Here is a 17042-nt window from a genome sequence, read left to right as displayed (position 1 = left end):
TAAATTCTGAATTTTACAAACCTTAATATAGAAGTTTTTCTTACATGTATATCTCACATTATACAACCACTCAATGCAAATATTCCCTGTGGCATCTCGCATCACACACACATACATGTACACATGTAATTTCATTAAATACAAGAAAAATATCCCCCCCCCCCTCCAACCGGGAAAAAAAGTAGAATACATATAACTATCAAACCTCTATTAGGAAAATCATTGGAAAAAATGAAGATGGAGCGAAAACAAGGTTTGTTTTTATACTTTCACTTTTAGTTTCAGTTATCTTCAAGTATGATTATCAAGAGAAAAAAAAATAAACCAATGATAAAGAAAAAAATTACTAAAATATTCAAGCAAGTAAATCAATGATAAAGAAATAATTACTAAAATATTCAAGCAAGTAAATCAATGATAAAGAAATAATTACTAAAATATTCAAGCAAGTAAATCAATGATAAAGAAATAATAACTAAAATATTCAAGCAAGTAAATCAATGATAAAGAAATAATTACTAAAATATTCAAGCAAGTACTGTACATGTATTATAATTTTGTTCCATTAGTAAACTACAACAAATTGATTTCAAGAAGTAACATTTGATTCATGACAACTTCACAAATTCATCATTCTGTATTCTTCTCATTTTTTTCTGCTTTGATTTGAATAGATTTAGCCGAGGGACTTCCCCTTCCATCCCAGCTTATATTTGCAATCGTGTAAAAGCAGAGCAATTTACAAAGCAATGGGTGAAAAAGAAAAACCCACCCCCTCAGTTACATTAATTTTAATTGTGTAATTTTTTTTCATTATTTTTCATATTTATAATGAATTGAATCGCAATCAGGATGAAGGACAAAAAACAAACAGGATTTACGTGTTTCAAGAATAAAATGAATCATACTCATAATCCCAGTAGCTGAACTTGCGTATCTATAGGGAAGGTATTTATTAAATCATAGACATGTTCAGACCCCCCCCCCCCCCCCCGCTACTGGAATGTCATTACAGTTATTAAACAACATATTAACGGCTGTCAAGGGAAAAAAAGAGAACTGAGTGGAATTATTCTAATTATTGTGCCTTAGCAAAGGATAGTGCATAAACTCAAAGACAGTAGAAGCCCTAGATCTAGATACAACATAATTGTAGACCTGCATTGTACTTCTCCAGTATATTGGCAGTTGGTTGAAGCTGTTTAGAAACACTTTTACCTGACAACTTCAACAGGCTTTTTTCCAAGTTTCCAAATAGTACAATCTTGGATAGACCTTCTTTGTACTGGAAACTTTTACATGGCTATGTCTTTAATAGACTTAGACTTCTTGTCTGCAGGCACATACCCTGATTGTGTCTTCACGCAAAGACTAGCACAAACAAAACTTGCGAGAGGGCCTTCAGTACACAATGCATGAGTAGGCTGCACATTCAGACCCTAAACTCGAGTGAAGGGTTTGCACAGCAGGCTAGACTTCTTCTGCAAAGGCAGACCCTAGTCTAGATCTAGGTACATGTACGTAAAACCCTGCACTCACTCAATGTATATACAGAGTGAGTCAGAAAAATGTCCCATCAGATTGAAGGTGTCTTGTCTGAGACAACAGAGATTGTCAGTCATGCATGCAAAGATGCACATGAAAATGTACTGGGAGATGAACGCTTTCAAGACGATATAATCAATGAATGATTAAATGTTCATACTTCAGACAAAACAACTTCAAACTAACGGGACACTTTTTTCTGACTCACTCTGTAGTATATGCCAGTTTACACTACCAGTCCTCCACTATTCGCAACATTTGAGTGACTGTAGGATTTTTCTGAACAAAGAGCTAAAAACGTCCAGATCTAGACTAAAGAGACCCTCGTTTCACGCTCTCATTACAACAACAAGATACAGATCGCACATGCAAGGCGAGAGATTATACGATTACAAAGGGAAAGTTCACGCCAGCCAGAAAAGTGACAGCTCGTCTCTGATCATAATCTGCATGCAGTGGAAGTTACTCATTGCGCTATAATCCCCCAATTAATAACAGATCCATGAACGCCTAGGGAGGGATGAATGGGTGAGAAAACGGAAGCGCATTGTGTAAGGTCAAAGACTATTCCTTGGACCTTGATGTCTAGTAACAACAATTGTGTGTACAGAGATCGTCCTCAGCGGACGCACTTGGTCACCCAAAGAGTACATTTGTGTCATAGAGAGAATTCATTTGTTGCAAGGCAGTGTCTGTGTGTATATCTACATACGTGTACATTTTGAGATAAATTTACAGTTCATTCCTTCTGGTTCCTGTTTCTTAATAGCATATTGTATACTCCTATTGGCCTTTATGAACTGTATTCTGAAGTCAGGTTTAACTTAGACTACGGGCTAACTCTGTGCTAAAATTATGGGGAGCCAAAAATAAAAAAAATTCTGTTTACCGGTATATTATATATTTCTCATGTTTACTACATGTACTTTCTTTCCTTTTGCTTTCATAAGGAAGAAAAATACTTATCACTCCCAGGTAATTATGAATAATTTTGGTGTCATGTGAGCAAATAAATTGAATGTGTACTGTTATAGGAATATGTGCCCCAACTGGCTCTCCATAGTTCAACCACTACTTTAAACCAGGGTTTAATTTAAACCCAAGTTCAGAATACGGGCCTATAAGTTCCATTTCAGAGAAATAGGCCTACGGATCCTCAGCAAGCAGAAAGATAACATTTTGGGGGGGGGGCTACTTTTTACAACTTACTATCTAAATTTGCAACAATGGATAGGCTTTATAATGAACAGGGATTTTGCAGGGCTCTTTTTTCGAGGTCTTTTTTGAGCATATCAGGGGACAAATCGCCCCCAGCCCCCGTGTAATCCTTTTCCCCGATTCTCAGTCCTAACTCAGTCCAAAGAAATCAACAAAGCAAGATAGGCCTACAAACCTAGATCTTACATGTAACCAGAGTAAACATGTTTTGCTACAATAACATGCATTTATGTTTGTATTTTGCCATGAAACACTATCACGTGTTCAACGTACATTCACCAGCAGTTCTAAATATCATAACTCTCCATTAACAAAAACTTTCCTGTATTATTAAACTTCCATCAGCAATCTAAAATATTTCTCAAAAAAGAGGGCTGAAACTGTAAACATACATTGTATAAAATGACAACAGCTGTAATGTATAAAGGGTACTGTACACACAGGCAGGTCTATCTCTGTATTTAAAAACATATTATATCAGACCATTTATCAAATGACCTTTGCACAAGTTGAGAGATAAGGCCAGCGTTTCCTTACGAAAACAGAGTCTCGAAAGCGGCATACATGCAGGTAGTTTTGCACACCGATCTTTGCTCTCATTGTGATTTTTGATAAGATTCTCAAAGGACAGCTTGGGTGTACTTTTTTCAGCCTACTCCAAAAGTACTAGAGATACTGTCAAGTACCATTTTCACATTAAATCTCGATTCAAATTATCTTAAAGAGCTTTGTTTTTTATTTCATAGTATACATAAAGCAAACTGGAATCTTGCGATTTATCAGATGATTTGCAAATACTCTACTGTAGCTAATTGGAATTTTACATCTTAGTCTTGTAAGAAAATGTTTGTTTTCTCAGGGGGGTGGTCATTCCCCCCCCCAAAAAAAAAATTGTGAGAGTAAGTAGACATGCCCATAGTGCACACAAATAGATCAGTCTTGATAAGCATAGTACATATATCACGTTCAGAGAACACCCTCCCCCCCCCCTTGCATTGAGTTGTCGTTCACACATCATCCCTTCCATTGAAATGTTTACTTCTTTTTTCTTCAGGAATAATAACATTCCTCGCATAATAGACAAAACAAAAGCAAATAAATGTTTGGGTTTTTTTCATGCACAGTAAAAGGTGGGGATTCACTTTATCAACCACTTTCCAGTTGAGCTAGTTAAGTAAAGTCTGGATTAATACAGGCACTTGTAATTCTTTTTAGCTCTGCCTATAAAATGACCTTCATTAACAACAGTCTTTGACTGGAAGGACAGGTTCTAGTGTCCCAGACCCTATTCCAATCAGTCTTGCATGTCTGTCAAAATTTGTTTCACACACCCACAATAACAAGGCTGTATACACTATAAAAAGAAATCTATATAAAACCTTGTCCATCACATGATACATCACCATTTTTAAGATATACATGTACAAGTACCTATTAATATATCTGTACTGTAGCCAAACCAGTTTTGAGTGCCTTGCAAAGTGTAAACGTCAAAGCATGACACTCGCCCCGACATACATGTAGATAGGGGTCTAGGGTTTTAAACAAGTGAAAATCCATATTTTATTGTTCGAAATAGGCATGAAATACTCAGAAAATTTGCTTGCCGGATTGTGGGCCCAGCAGCCGTTGTGAAGCGCCATATCGACGAGGCTCTATCCCTGTAATTGTTGAACACCAAACAGGGTAGCAGCAACTCCCATCTTTTAACGTATTTTGGTCTGACGTGGCCGGGGTTTGAACCCCCCACCTCCCGGTTGTAAGACAGACGCTCTACCAACTGAGCCAAAACACTGGTTCGGTTTAGGACTTTAAGAAGCTAAAATCATCAATAGAGGGGTGAATTTATGTAATAAAAAAGCGTGACTGAGTTTACTTTTTTCTTTTTTACGAAGAGTACCAGGCTCAAATTCAGAGCACAGGGCTGGCCAGCTCAGTGCCACCAAGCGTAGAGCTCTACAACACTGCTTAATATTCATAAACCTTTATTACACTAACAGCATATGCTGTTCAAATTACCAGGTGCTATGATTTAACTGCAATAAGTAATTAATGCTTTCCTTGTTCTGAGCAAACAGTGAGACACCTGTCTGAACACCATTAAAATGAAAGACTTAATAGAAAGACTACCAATAAAAGTCCACTCAGACCTGGCTGATATAAAATCTAAACAAAATACTAATCAAAACAGAAAGCACTAGAACTTGCACAGGGGAGCATTTCACAAATAATTTTATTGGCGATTTGCACTGACGACTTCTTTGCTCCCAGCCAATCAAAGTACAAGGATTTCAGTAGCTTTTAACAGTTGTCCGTCAAAATTGCTATCTGTTTCATGACATGCTACTGGGTCTCCAAACGCTGGCAAATGTACATGTCATGCGTCCGGTGCCACATGCATTCACTACTGTACAAAAGCAGATAAAGTTCTTGCGCTTATGAGCCAGCAACAATGCTCTTGCCGGAATACGAAGAATGGACGTTCTTCCTGCCTCACATACAAGTAGCCTTTAATAAGACATGGCCCCATATCTAAAATGAGGTGTATATTAGAAACAGACCGACGAGTACATGTATAAACAAAAGGCATGTATAAACAAAAGGCTAATCACTCAAACCCGGATGAACAGCTATCCACTGGGCCTTGAGGAACCTCATTTGGATTTCTTAGGTTAACCAAGTGCTGTTCTCGGATTGAATACGCTACCTCTCAGGTAGCAGTCAATCAGCAAGTGCATCGTTCTTTGGAAGATATGACAAGAACCGAGCTTTCAAACCGTTCAAATACCGGGTACATTTTATGGTTTGGTGGATGTGATAGGAACCAACAATCCAGGGTCCATGGCTAATTACATATCCTTATGCATGTACACAAGACTTGAGATGGTAGGGTTAATTTTCTGTTTACCCAAAATCTCTTCAACTTTTGTTTGTCAACCCCTTATGGCAACCACCTGTCTGTAAGGATCATTGACTTTGGCTACTGATGGCCCTTTTCAATTTCCTTTTATAAAATATCTTTTCAAAGGGACATACTGAAACTTAATGAAACCTAAAAGTAAAAACAGACATCCAACTCTACATATACCTGCTTAGAGACTAATGCACTTTTTCACAAATGATACCAAATGTTACACTATGCAATGATTTTACTCGTTTCCATGTTCTGCTAGATATTAAGCATTTACATGTACAAGCGGCATTACTTAATTACCGGTATAATACATGATTGTCTTTGGTAATTGTTAACCAGTTTCGTAATCATAAGGAAACGATAATTCAACTGAATCATGTACACAAACAATGGGATTATAATCATGATCTCAAGTTTGTAGGGAGAAGTTTCCTGTGAGAAATCCTCAGTATCTGTGTCTCTTGGTATCCTTGTCTGAATCATCAGTGATTCCCCAAGGATTTCCTCTCCTTCGTAAACGTCACAAGTAGAAGTACTACATTCATACATTAGTCCTTCCTGTTCCATCGATTAGCATTGCAATAATAATTGTAGACGACTATCACAGGTCGTTGCTTGGACAGCATTTCAAACCTTCAAACGACGAAAAATTGGGAAATCCTGTGTGGTACTATTATTTTTATACATGTAGTTCCACTTGGTTGGAAAGGTTTTGAAATGTAGTTTCATGTGAAAGTTCTGCTAAATAGATCTAAATATTAAAGGCAATGGAGGACTTGAAATAGTTGATATTCTTATAACTCGGTCACATTTGCTCTACGGCGGCCGTACAACGAGTCGAAAACAGCCATTTTAAGATTTTTGCACCAGATACAAATAGGTAAATTTAATTAAAACAACCGTTTTCGACTCGCTGCATGGCTGCCGTAGAGCAAATGTGACCGAGGTATAAGTCTTTGGTGATGCAAAATTTCTTCCTGTTTTCTTCATTTTAGCGATTCAACAGTCTTCGCTGAAAACCAGTCATCAGTCATAGAAAAAAAGCAATGAGTACAATTAAATGACTCAGTGAGACCTAGTAGTGTATTGTCATATCATATCTGAACCATAAATCATGGTATGCTATTAAATATCTATGTTCGAGCCCACAGTATGCAGGCTCTTCAACTAAGGTCTCACTGAAAACTCCAATGAAAATTGGGAGATGGGTTGGTTTTTGTAACTCTGGACTACCTTACAAAGGATATATACCAGCTAGGATAATTGGAAAGAACTGATTTGTGTCATCATTGTATGTTCAGTCAAATTTCCAAGGCTAAAAATTACACACACAAACACAAATCACAACATGACCACATACCAACATTCATTTCAGAACATTACCGTAAATTACAGCGTATCCCCCACTTTCAAGACCATGCACAACACTTCACAAATCAGTGAGTCTGACTCTGACCAAGGAAATCAAGGTCAATGCTTCGATGCAGCATACAACATGTGTTCCAAACAGGAGAAGACCAATAGTACACTGTACGTGGAATCATGATTTCAGCTGTGTTAAACTGACTCAAGCATCATTGGCATTGCAGAATGCCTTTCACATCTTAACAAATTGTTTTACAGGTTCATGTTTTGAAAGCATCAATTTTCAGACATACAAAAATTGACTGAACAAAACTATGGATGAACCAAACATCTTTGAAAAGCTCGTCTCTCGGGGGGGAAGCATGGGGAACGCCTGTGGCAGTCCCGACTGCATTACAAAATTTTCTTTCCCACTAAATAGTCCAAAGCCACATAGGGGCAATTTTCTGGATGCCCCTTTCATGAAATTCATAAATAGATCATCCTTTTAAAGTTAAAACATTAAAAAGCAACTTAAGCTTGGTTAAGAATTTAAAGTTGGCGTCGCCACTGGAGAGGCAGTGCCTTAAGCCTTGCTCTGGGGAACGTTTCATCAACATTTCTGTCCAAACAAGTTGTCAGATCTGACAACTTTACTTGATTTTGATTGGCCGAGTAGCAACCGTCACATATAATTGGACATGTCAGGTAAAACGTCTGACAAGTCCTTTCATGAAACGCTCCTGGTACGGAGGCCAGACAAGAAGTAACAATCGGACGTAGCCTTTGATGTGCTTACCTGTGGGAGGACTGTGGCTAGTTGGTTCTTTTCTTTTGAGGGAATGCCATCTTTTTGGAGTCTCAAGAGCAGCTCAGGCTTCTTGTATGCTCTTAGGGCTAATAAATGGATCACTCGCTCCCTGGAAAGAATGTAAATACACAGGGTCATTAGATTACAGTATTACAACACAGGTGGTGTTTGAAAATCTTTAAAAACCCTGTGGTATCACGTGTACACGTGGGACTAAGGGAGAATTGCAAGGAACTTGATATCAATCGCAAGTTAAATTTGGATCCAACAATGAGCTAAACTTGCAAGTCATCCTGAAAAATTTGAAATATGAATAGTTGAAAATTTGTCATCTATTTGTGGTTTGCTCGTAGCAATGTTATATCATCAATCACTACTTATTTACTGGTGAAAATTATTTCACCAACCGCAACATCTGCAACATCCCAGTGTCACTCACATGTTCCTCATAATTTAATGCAAATGTATTGTAAAATCACAACTTAAAAATATGATTTAGTATAAAATTTGACCTAACATACATGTACAGCATCCATGGGAATGACACCATTGCATGACATCAAAATCAGTTCGATTCAGTTTGATTTTACTGCCGAAATTCAAAAGCAAAACAGGGATTACTTCCCGACAAAAATGCTGGTATCTATGGATAAAACTGAATATGATTAAACGGGCCATGATTAGAATGGTACAAAGTGCACAAATTACACAGGTACCTGTCCATACTTACTACATGTACTATTTGCTGTTGTTTTCCAGGTTCGTGTTTTGAAAGCATTGCAACATGTTACATGTACCTGCTTTCTTAATACCACATACACCAATATGCTATCATTGCTAATCACTTCATTATCTAATCATTTCTTTCAGTTTTGAAACAGAGTACATGTACATTGAGCCAAATCAACTGGCATGTTTCTATGAGATTTTCTCAGATACACGATGCATCAAATTTTCAGGCAAGTTCACTCTTCTTCCGATTAAAGGTAAAAGACAATTGTTGTAGCAAACAATTGTTTCGTGAGAAAGTCTTTTAAATCAGGGTTAATTGACAAAATATTAATTTTACATTAACGTACCAGATCTGCATGTATGATAATAATTATCATACATGCAGATCTGGTACGTTAATGTAAACTTATCTTTGTAATATCATGAAATCGTAGCTCAAAATCGCTAATTCTGATGATCACTAACACAGAAAAGCATATGTGGGAAAGTGAATCAATATTGTTTGAATATACCAGACATTTGATGGGATTCTGTGCTTATTTGCTCATTTCTCAGCAGTTACACATTTTCTTCCAGAGCTATTTGGCACATATTTTTTTTATTTATACAAACAAACACTTACATGGTAATTTCATTGGATTCTGTTCGAAGTCATTTTGAGATTGTTACCACAACTGGTATAATTTATCTTTACATGTAAGTGCTTTTGAAACTTGCTGACTTTTTAGTAATCACAGTTGCATTAAAGAGGAAGTTATACACACGCCTGTATTCAAGCTGACCGTTTGAATTTTGCAAACGCTCACTTTCCAGGTCGATTTCTAGTGCAGAATAAAGTTAATCTCTGAGTTTCCCATCTGAACATGCTCATTTACCGAATCACATTGCATGATAGAGAATGCATTCATAAACACACCTTCCCTTATTTCTGGCATGACTTCAAGATAGCAGAAACATATTTCCCAATATTTATTTTAGTACTTCCCCCATTTGGCACCCAATGCAAGCTCATTTATCTGTCCTGGCTAGATTGTATGCTTGTTAACAAAAATAATAAAAACATAAAAATGTCATGAATATCTAGACCATACTTCCGCTGTAATGAGAAAGCTTGACATATCTAAACACATGCATATAAAAATCTATCAACTGTACAATCTCTCGGTATTAAGTTACTCGGTATATCGCGTTAATTTGGGTGAATATGAATGAGGTGAATTACCATATTGTTCATTATCTACTGCCCCCAGAAGCCAGTGAACTACCAAGTACAACATCAATCACACTGACATGACAGATGTTTCAGTTGAAGATCAGTGGTAAACCTTCTATACCATACATACATTATCTAATAGGGGCCATTGCATAAAAGTTATAGTCCATGTAGGGCATTTAGGTAGTGCCTTAAAAGCAAATATTTGGATCTTCAAGACTTTCCACAGTATCAAAGCGCAAAACATCATGTGCCTGAACGTGGCAAACAGCTCTTTTAAACCATTAACCAGGCTCCAGCTACACTATATCTGCATAAGCCTCAGTGAAACTCGGCATGATCGTCTAGTCGGCTACCACAATTGTGATTCCACTAAAAAACTACCAAACAATAACAAGGATTTTTATCCATACTGAAGGTGAATTTAATGAGTGGGAGGAAAAAAAAAATTCTCACCTGTAGGACCGATTATGTACTGCTGATTTTTGTGTAGACGAGGAGCCCCCGCTTCCCTTGACACTAGCACCACTGGTTTTGGCACCGCTGCTTCTACTGGCGGATATTGCACTTTTGGATGAAGCGGATGTCGAAGTCGAGTTGGAGTTCCGAGAAGATGACGACGACTGGCTGGTGGTCGACATCGGGGAAGCGTTGAAACTCGTGGATAATGTGGAAGAGTACGAAGTGGAATTGGAAGATACTGCGGGATTGCCGGTACTGGAGGATGAGGAGATGATTTTCTTGGCATGGGCCGAGATGGATTTCCGCTTGACCCGGTGGCCAGGTTTGAATTGGTTCTGTTTGACTTCCTTTGTGCTGTTAAAAGCATAGCAACAAAATAAAACAATTAAGATCATTATAAATATCATCACAAAACAATCAGTTATGAAGTTACATCCAGTTAAACCAAGAGAAACACAATATCCTCCTATACAGATGCATAATCCTTTTCATTTCATGGTGAAAATTTTTTAAAAGAAACTGGAATATGCAATTCCAGAAGAATACTGATAAGACACAATTCTCTACACCAGAACTACATTTAAGAAAATGCCAAAAGAGTAGGAAACAGACTTTTCTAATATTTCTAAAACTAGTTACATTTAATACTGATAAGTGATATTAACAGTGACATTAGCTCCGGCGACAATTGCTCCAATGAAAAATCTGCTCGTTATATGCCAAACAGTCTAAAACCTAACCTCCATAACCCTTATCCTAATCTTTACAGAACCAGAAACTCTCAAAACAATCCTAACATTAGCCCTTTTCCCTCCCAAGATATTACAACCAGAGCAGATACCGCAAGAGCGTCCCCTGTCGGAGTCACTGTCCTCCTGAGGGTTATTACCTGACTTTCTTCATCTCCTCGTCAGCTAGCTTCATCTTCTTCTGAGTGGTTTGGTAGACATCGTCCGTTCCACTCACCGTCACCCTGGTATGGATACTACCCAGTGAGTCAAGCTTGTGCTCTCCTCGACTAATAAAAAATCATAACAAAAAATTAGGCGTTTGCGAATTTAATATTTTCAGACATTATTGATACACCTTAATATTTTCTTTACAACACGATCATCAATTCAATACGAAGTAGACAATACTGTCTTAATATACATGTAAACATATATTATTTCCAGTTCATAAAATCTTATTACAATTTTAAACAATATACAATAAAATGGATTATTGAGAAATTTCCAACAAAGTAACCACCCAAGTGTTTGTACATGTATGCATCAACACTTCTCAAAAATATTGTTGAAATGTGATACAACATGCATTTGACTCTGATGAATGACTCTTAAATGAGCCATACTGATTCTCCAAACAATCATATTACAAGGAATCCCAAACCAATCATATCACAACAGGGGACTTCTGGTAAACGCAATTCATAACAAAAATTGAATTCTAAGGGAATTTTAAAAGAAAATCATCCTGACACTTAAAGAAAATCATCCTGACACTTAAAGAAAACAGGTCCGTAGCCAGGGTTTTCAATTAGGGGGTTCGATCCCTTCCCTTCCCTACTCTTTCCTTTTCCTCCCTTTTTCTTGCTTTTGGACATTTTACGGGGCTCGATCGAGCCCTCCGAACCCCCTCAGTGGCTATGGGCTTGGACGACGTGTTAATACACTGTAAAAACTCAGGTGTTGATTGACCACCAGCCCGGAATCTATATATGACCAGGAGAAATGTTTAACAACACCAGTTTGGTTTTGGTCAAACATCAGATAGACGTTTAAATACAACACCAATTAGTACTAAAACAGCATCGGTTTGATTCCAAACTGGTGTTGTTTCAATACTTCACTGGTGTGGACATACAGATACCGGGCTGGTGTTAAATCGACACCGCTGTTTTTGCAGTGGATAGATATCATTTTGACAGAGACCTACAATTGTATTACCTGTTGCGATAGTGCTGAATGCTTTCAAAGCTGCTGGTCTGAGGGGCCTGCAACGGCTGAACTGTAAATTTGAATTCCCTCTCACCATCTTTGGCCTCTCTACTGGGGAATGTAATCACCTATAAAGGAGAAGGATGAATCAATGACTGATTGAATCTGATAATCAGAGTAATGAACTATGGGCGTTTCTGAATGCATGCAAATGCGATAAAATGTGGTGTTGAATGCATTTTTGCACCGACACCAAGAAATGTGCATCACAAGTATTTAAAATTCACATACCGGTCCTAGTAGTCAGGGAAAAGGGAAGTGTTCAATTTGAAAAAATAAAAAAGGTCCTAGCTTGGTGTCCTGTCTGAACACATTTGTATGTAATGTAGTACATGTATAGTTAAATAAATGCAATCATTTATTCCCATTCCTACCGATACCCTGTACAACATGACTGTACACACTCAAAAGTACATGTACTCCAAGAATGAAATTGCTCAGAATGCTAATTACAACACGGGTGACACGATTGATATCAATTTGAATACTTTACAAAAAGCAATCTGTAGATGTGTCCTTTAATAATTAATATGATTTCTTTTTTTAAAGAGTACATGTACATGTAGTCGCTTGTTGCGGCTCACTTTAATGTTAAAAAATAATCAGAGGACACTGAACTTGGTTCACAAAGCCTATTATTCTCAACTATTTGTGTGTTCAAGTTGGTCAAAGAATAATACAAATATCATAACATAAAGATACTAGGTGGTTTCAGACCGCTTCGAAGTTCATCAGTTCCAGGTATTCTCTGATCGGGAAATTTACCCCGATCAGAAAATACCAGGTATTTTGGTAATGTGAAAGCAAACTACGCGTAATTTTCCCGAAAGAAAATACCCGCTAAATAGTAGGTACTTGGCAAAATTACGAGAACTTTTGCGAAGATTTTTCCAAGGTCGCAGGTATTTTGGCAATGTGAAAGCAATTTACGGGAACTTTTAGCCCAGCATGTTGTTGGGCACGGGTTCCTCGGGTGGCTGCTGGGCTAGTGATTTTGAATCTCGCGCCTTGCCTGCTTATACAGACCATACTGCGCATGCTCGTAACTTCAGTAACTTATCCCGAAGGGTATGTTTCGGGGCGGTGTGAATGCAAGAATAATAAATAGGTATTTTTCAGCCTAAAAAAGTTCTCGTAATTTAACGGGGATTCTTATGATCGAGGCGGTTTGAAACCACCTACTGAAAAGTTATGTTCTCTGAATAAACACTTTCATGATTAATTGCAAAGATAGTAAGTCAACACAGCTGTAAAAGCACAACTCTGTGGCAAGAGGAAGTTCCAAAATTAAAGGCCTTCTCAAGACAAGATGATTCTTTTGATGTGTTCTTCCAGGACACAGGTTATTCAAAGCACATCTCATGGAACAAGGTATCATTCCAAGAAATTTTATTTTATTTTTATATTGAGTCACAATGTTCACATTGCACTGAAAAATCATGGCCAAATATATTCAGTTTTCAATAATCTTCTAATGAATGTGCAAAGTACATGTATATACTGTACAATCAATGGCAATCATTTACTTCAACAGAAATGTTTTTCTTGTGAAAAAAAAACACAGATTCATATTACTGAAGGGAAAGTTCCCCCTAACAAAAACAAAAAGTTAATTGTAAAAACAGGATTAAAATAATAGCAGAAAAATCTATTAAAGATTATACAAGTTACTAGAATTTATGTGAGCAGCTTCCCCATATTGTGTAGTAAACAAAATCAAATGCTTTTTTTTTCAAAAAAATAAAAATAAAATGTTTTTAAAATGTACCTTCAGTAAATCAACTGAAAAAATATTGTATGCCCATTACTGAAAGAATAAAAAAATAGTCATCATTAATCATTAAATGTATGCATTGTATACATATCAGGCAGCTGCTTATATTAATTACATTGCAAATTTTAGTTTTTATTATTAAACTTTCTTTCATCTTTGATGGATTTTCCTCAAAACTTCATCAATATTTTTCTTGTATATTTCCTGGTATTTTTACTATAAACTTTTTGTCAGTGTAAACTTCCCCTTTAGAACTTGTCTGTATTCGAATAATAATATAAAAGTCTGCACCTTTAATCAAGCAAAATGGATAACTTATCAGTGAGACAAGGTTTAAACAATACAAATTGATGCACATTCATTAATCAATAACAGGAGTTCTGTACAGTTGTCACCCCTCCCCCCCCCAAAAAAAAGACTGGAATGACTGCGGCAGTCTTGCTTGCATTACTTGTACGCGATTCAATGAAGCAGCAGTGCTGGATTTGAATTTCGAAAGCAACTACATGTATTACTATTCACAAAACAAAATAGATTCACATGATAATAAAATTACTAAGTTCATTCACCCTTTGACCTCAATCATGTTAAAATCATGCAAAAAATCATGCAAAATTAACAGTGATACTTGATTACGTCCTGGAAGTTTCGTGCGATAGACCGATTTACTATCAAAGTTCAAAATTTCAAATATTTCAATGTTAATTATTTAATAATAATATTAATAACGGCATGATTACCCAGGGTATCCACTTCAATTCCGAAAACTGTTCTCCCAGCGGGCCCTGCTACTGTTATTACCACGGCTTTAGCACGGCTACCTTGATCGGGCGCTCGAGCATGCATCTGAGGAGTTTCTTCCTACCTGGTACCTATTCACCTCACCTGGGTTGAGTGCGGCACAATGTGGATAAATTTCTTGCCGAAGGAAATTACGCCATGGCTGGGATTCTACATGTAACCCACTGCCCTCTGATTCAAAGTCCGGAGACTAATCCACTGGGCCACAACGCTACATGATCATTTACCTTAAATGACCTTTGACCTTGATCATGTGACCCCAAAAATTGTGCATAATGATTAGTGCTACATGTACTTGATAACCCTTATGTCCAATTTTATGCACTAGATCCATAAACCATAAATGATATATTTGAAGTTAATTGACACAAAAGAACCTTTGACCATTTTCATGTGACCTGAAACTCATTAAAGGTCAAGTCCACCTCAGAAAAATGTTGATCATCAAAATCGGATGTAAAATAAGAAAGTTATGACATTTCAAAGTTTCGCTTATTTTCAACATAATAGTTATATGAACGAGCCAGTTACATCCAAATGAAAGAGTCGATGATGTCACCCACTCACTATTTCTTTTTTTATTGTTTGAAATATACAATATTTCAATTTTTACGAATATGATGATTAGGACCTCATTGCCTGAAGCACAAAATGTTAAAATAATGGAATTCCACGTGTTCAGAGAGGAATGAAACTTCATTTCACATGACAATGACGAGAAAATAAAAATATTTCATATTTCATATAATAAAATACAAAATAAATAGTGAGTGAGTGATGTCATCAACTCTCTCATTTGGATGTAACTGGCTCGTTCATATAACTACATGTATTTTGTTGAAAATAAGCGAAACTTTAAAATGCCATAACTTTCTTATTTTACATCCGATTTTGATAAAACTTTCAGTGTTATGCTTGTTGAATATTTCTCTTTTTATTCAAATCAAGTTTTTGTTGGGGTGGACTTGTCCTTTAAAGATCAGTGATATTTGATTACTGATACCCTTACGTCAAATTTTCATGTAATTGACCCATCTACTTTCAAAATAATGATTTTTATACATTTCAAAAACTTAATCTTGGTTTTAAAATTTAAATGCTGACAACGCTGCTGCCGTCAAGTGGCACTTAGTTTTGCTCCACTATGCACGCGAGACAAACACTAACTAATAAAATAATTAATAAAATGAATGAATAAATAAATTAAATAAATAACTAAATAAATACTCGTAACACAATGAATGGAATGAATGAGTGAGTGAGTGAGCGAGTGAGTGAATGAATGAATAAATGAATGAGAAATAAATGCAAAGAATTAATTCCTTATAAAAATCATATTCTACATGTAAACTAGAATTCTGTCACAATATAGAAAATGCAAAAAAAAATATATGAAGATATATAAAAGCCATGTATATTATTAAATATTGGGACATAAATGTAGAGGGGCAAATGATAGGAATAGCTTTGTTCAAAACAAGATAAATCTTATCTCCATTTATCATCTTGCAAAATTGAGGCGAGAGAGGATATTGAAGGTTCATGCTTTTATCAGTACATTCAAGATACATAACAACTTGACTCAATATCATGCGATAATCAAATATAAACATACATCATGTCCATGTAACCCAATCCTACTTAACCAAGTGCTCATATCCAAAATACAAATTAATGAGTTCTAATTTGTAATACAATAAAATCATGTCACATTTTCACTGATTAATTCACAGTTCTTTTTCTTCCTTCCTCTGCATAAACTGGCAACAGAAAGATATTTTAAAGTCTTGCGATAAGTGAATGTGTCAGCTTACAAAAGGAAATGATTACAGATCTTTGTTAACTGTTGATCATGAACTACATGTAATAGCAATTATTATAATGATAATGATGTCCACATGTACAAATAAATATAAATATTTCTCAGATATTCTGCATACATATGTCGTATTTCACTTTCAAGATATTAAACATCACATGGGCGAAACAAAGAAGTAAAAGAGATATGATCCGAAATTCAACTTGATGGATAACTATTTTTCTATGAATTATTGTTTAATGTACAAGTAGGGCAATTAATATACCGGGTATTTCATGAACTTTTCCTTTCAGGTATACATGTACTTTATATAACAGAGCAGCTAAGTTTAATGATGGGTTTTCCCAACGTGTACATTGTAGCTCACATACATATACATGCAACCACCAACCAATTTTTTTTTTCAAAT

General features: G+C 36.3%; 1 protein-coding gene across 1 annotated transcript in view; it reads right to left on the bottom strand.

Moving 5' to 3' along the window:
• LOC121415211 (RNA polymerase II elongation factor ELL-like) overlaps positions 1–17042 on the bottom strand; it is a 52248-nt gene that overhangs the window by 18848 nt on the left and 16358 nt on the right. The window contains exons 3-6 of the mRNA XM_041608378.1: positions 12189–12307; positions 11129–11257; positions 10234–10593; positions 7821–7941 (exon numbers count right to left, since the gene is read on the bottom strand). Of these exons, the coding sequence (XP_041464312.1) occupies positions 7821–7941; positions 10234–10593; positions 11129–11257; positions 12189–12307 (729 nt within the window). The remainder of the gene's footprint in view (positions 1–7820; positions 7942–10233; positions 10594–11128; positions 11258–12188; positions 12308–17042) is intronic.

This window comes from Lytechinus variegatus, chromosome 5 (genome assembly GCF_018143015.1).
Source record: "Lytechinus variegatus isolate NC3 chromosome 5, Lvar_3.0, whole genome shotgun sequence".
Classification (NCBI taxonomy): Eukaryota; Metazoa; Echinodermata; class Echinoidea; order Temnopleuroida; family Toxopneustidae; genus Lytechinus; species Lytechinus variegatus.
This window is presented reverse-complemented; position numbering and strand designations above follow the sequence as displayed.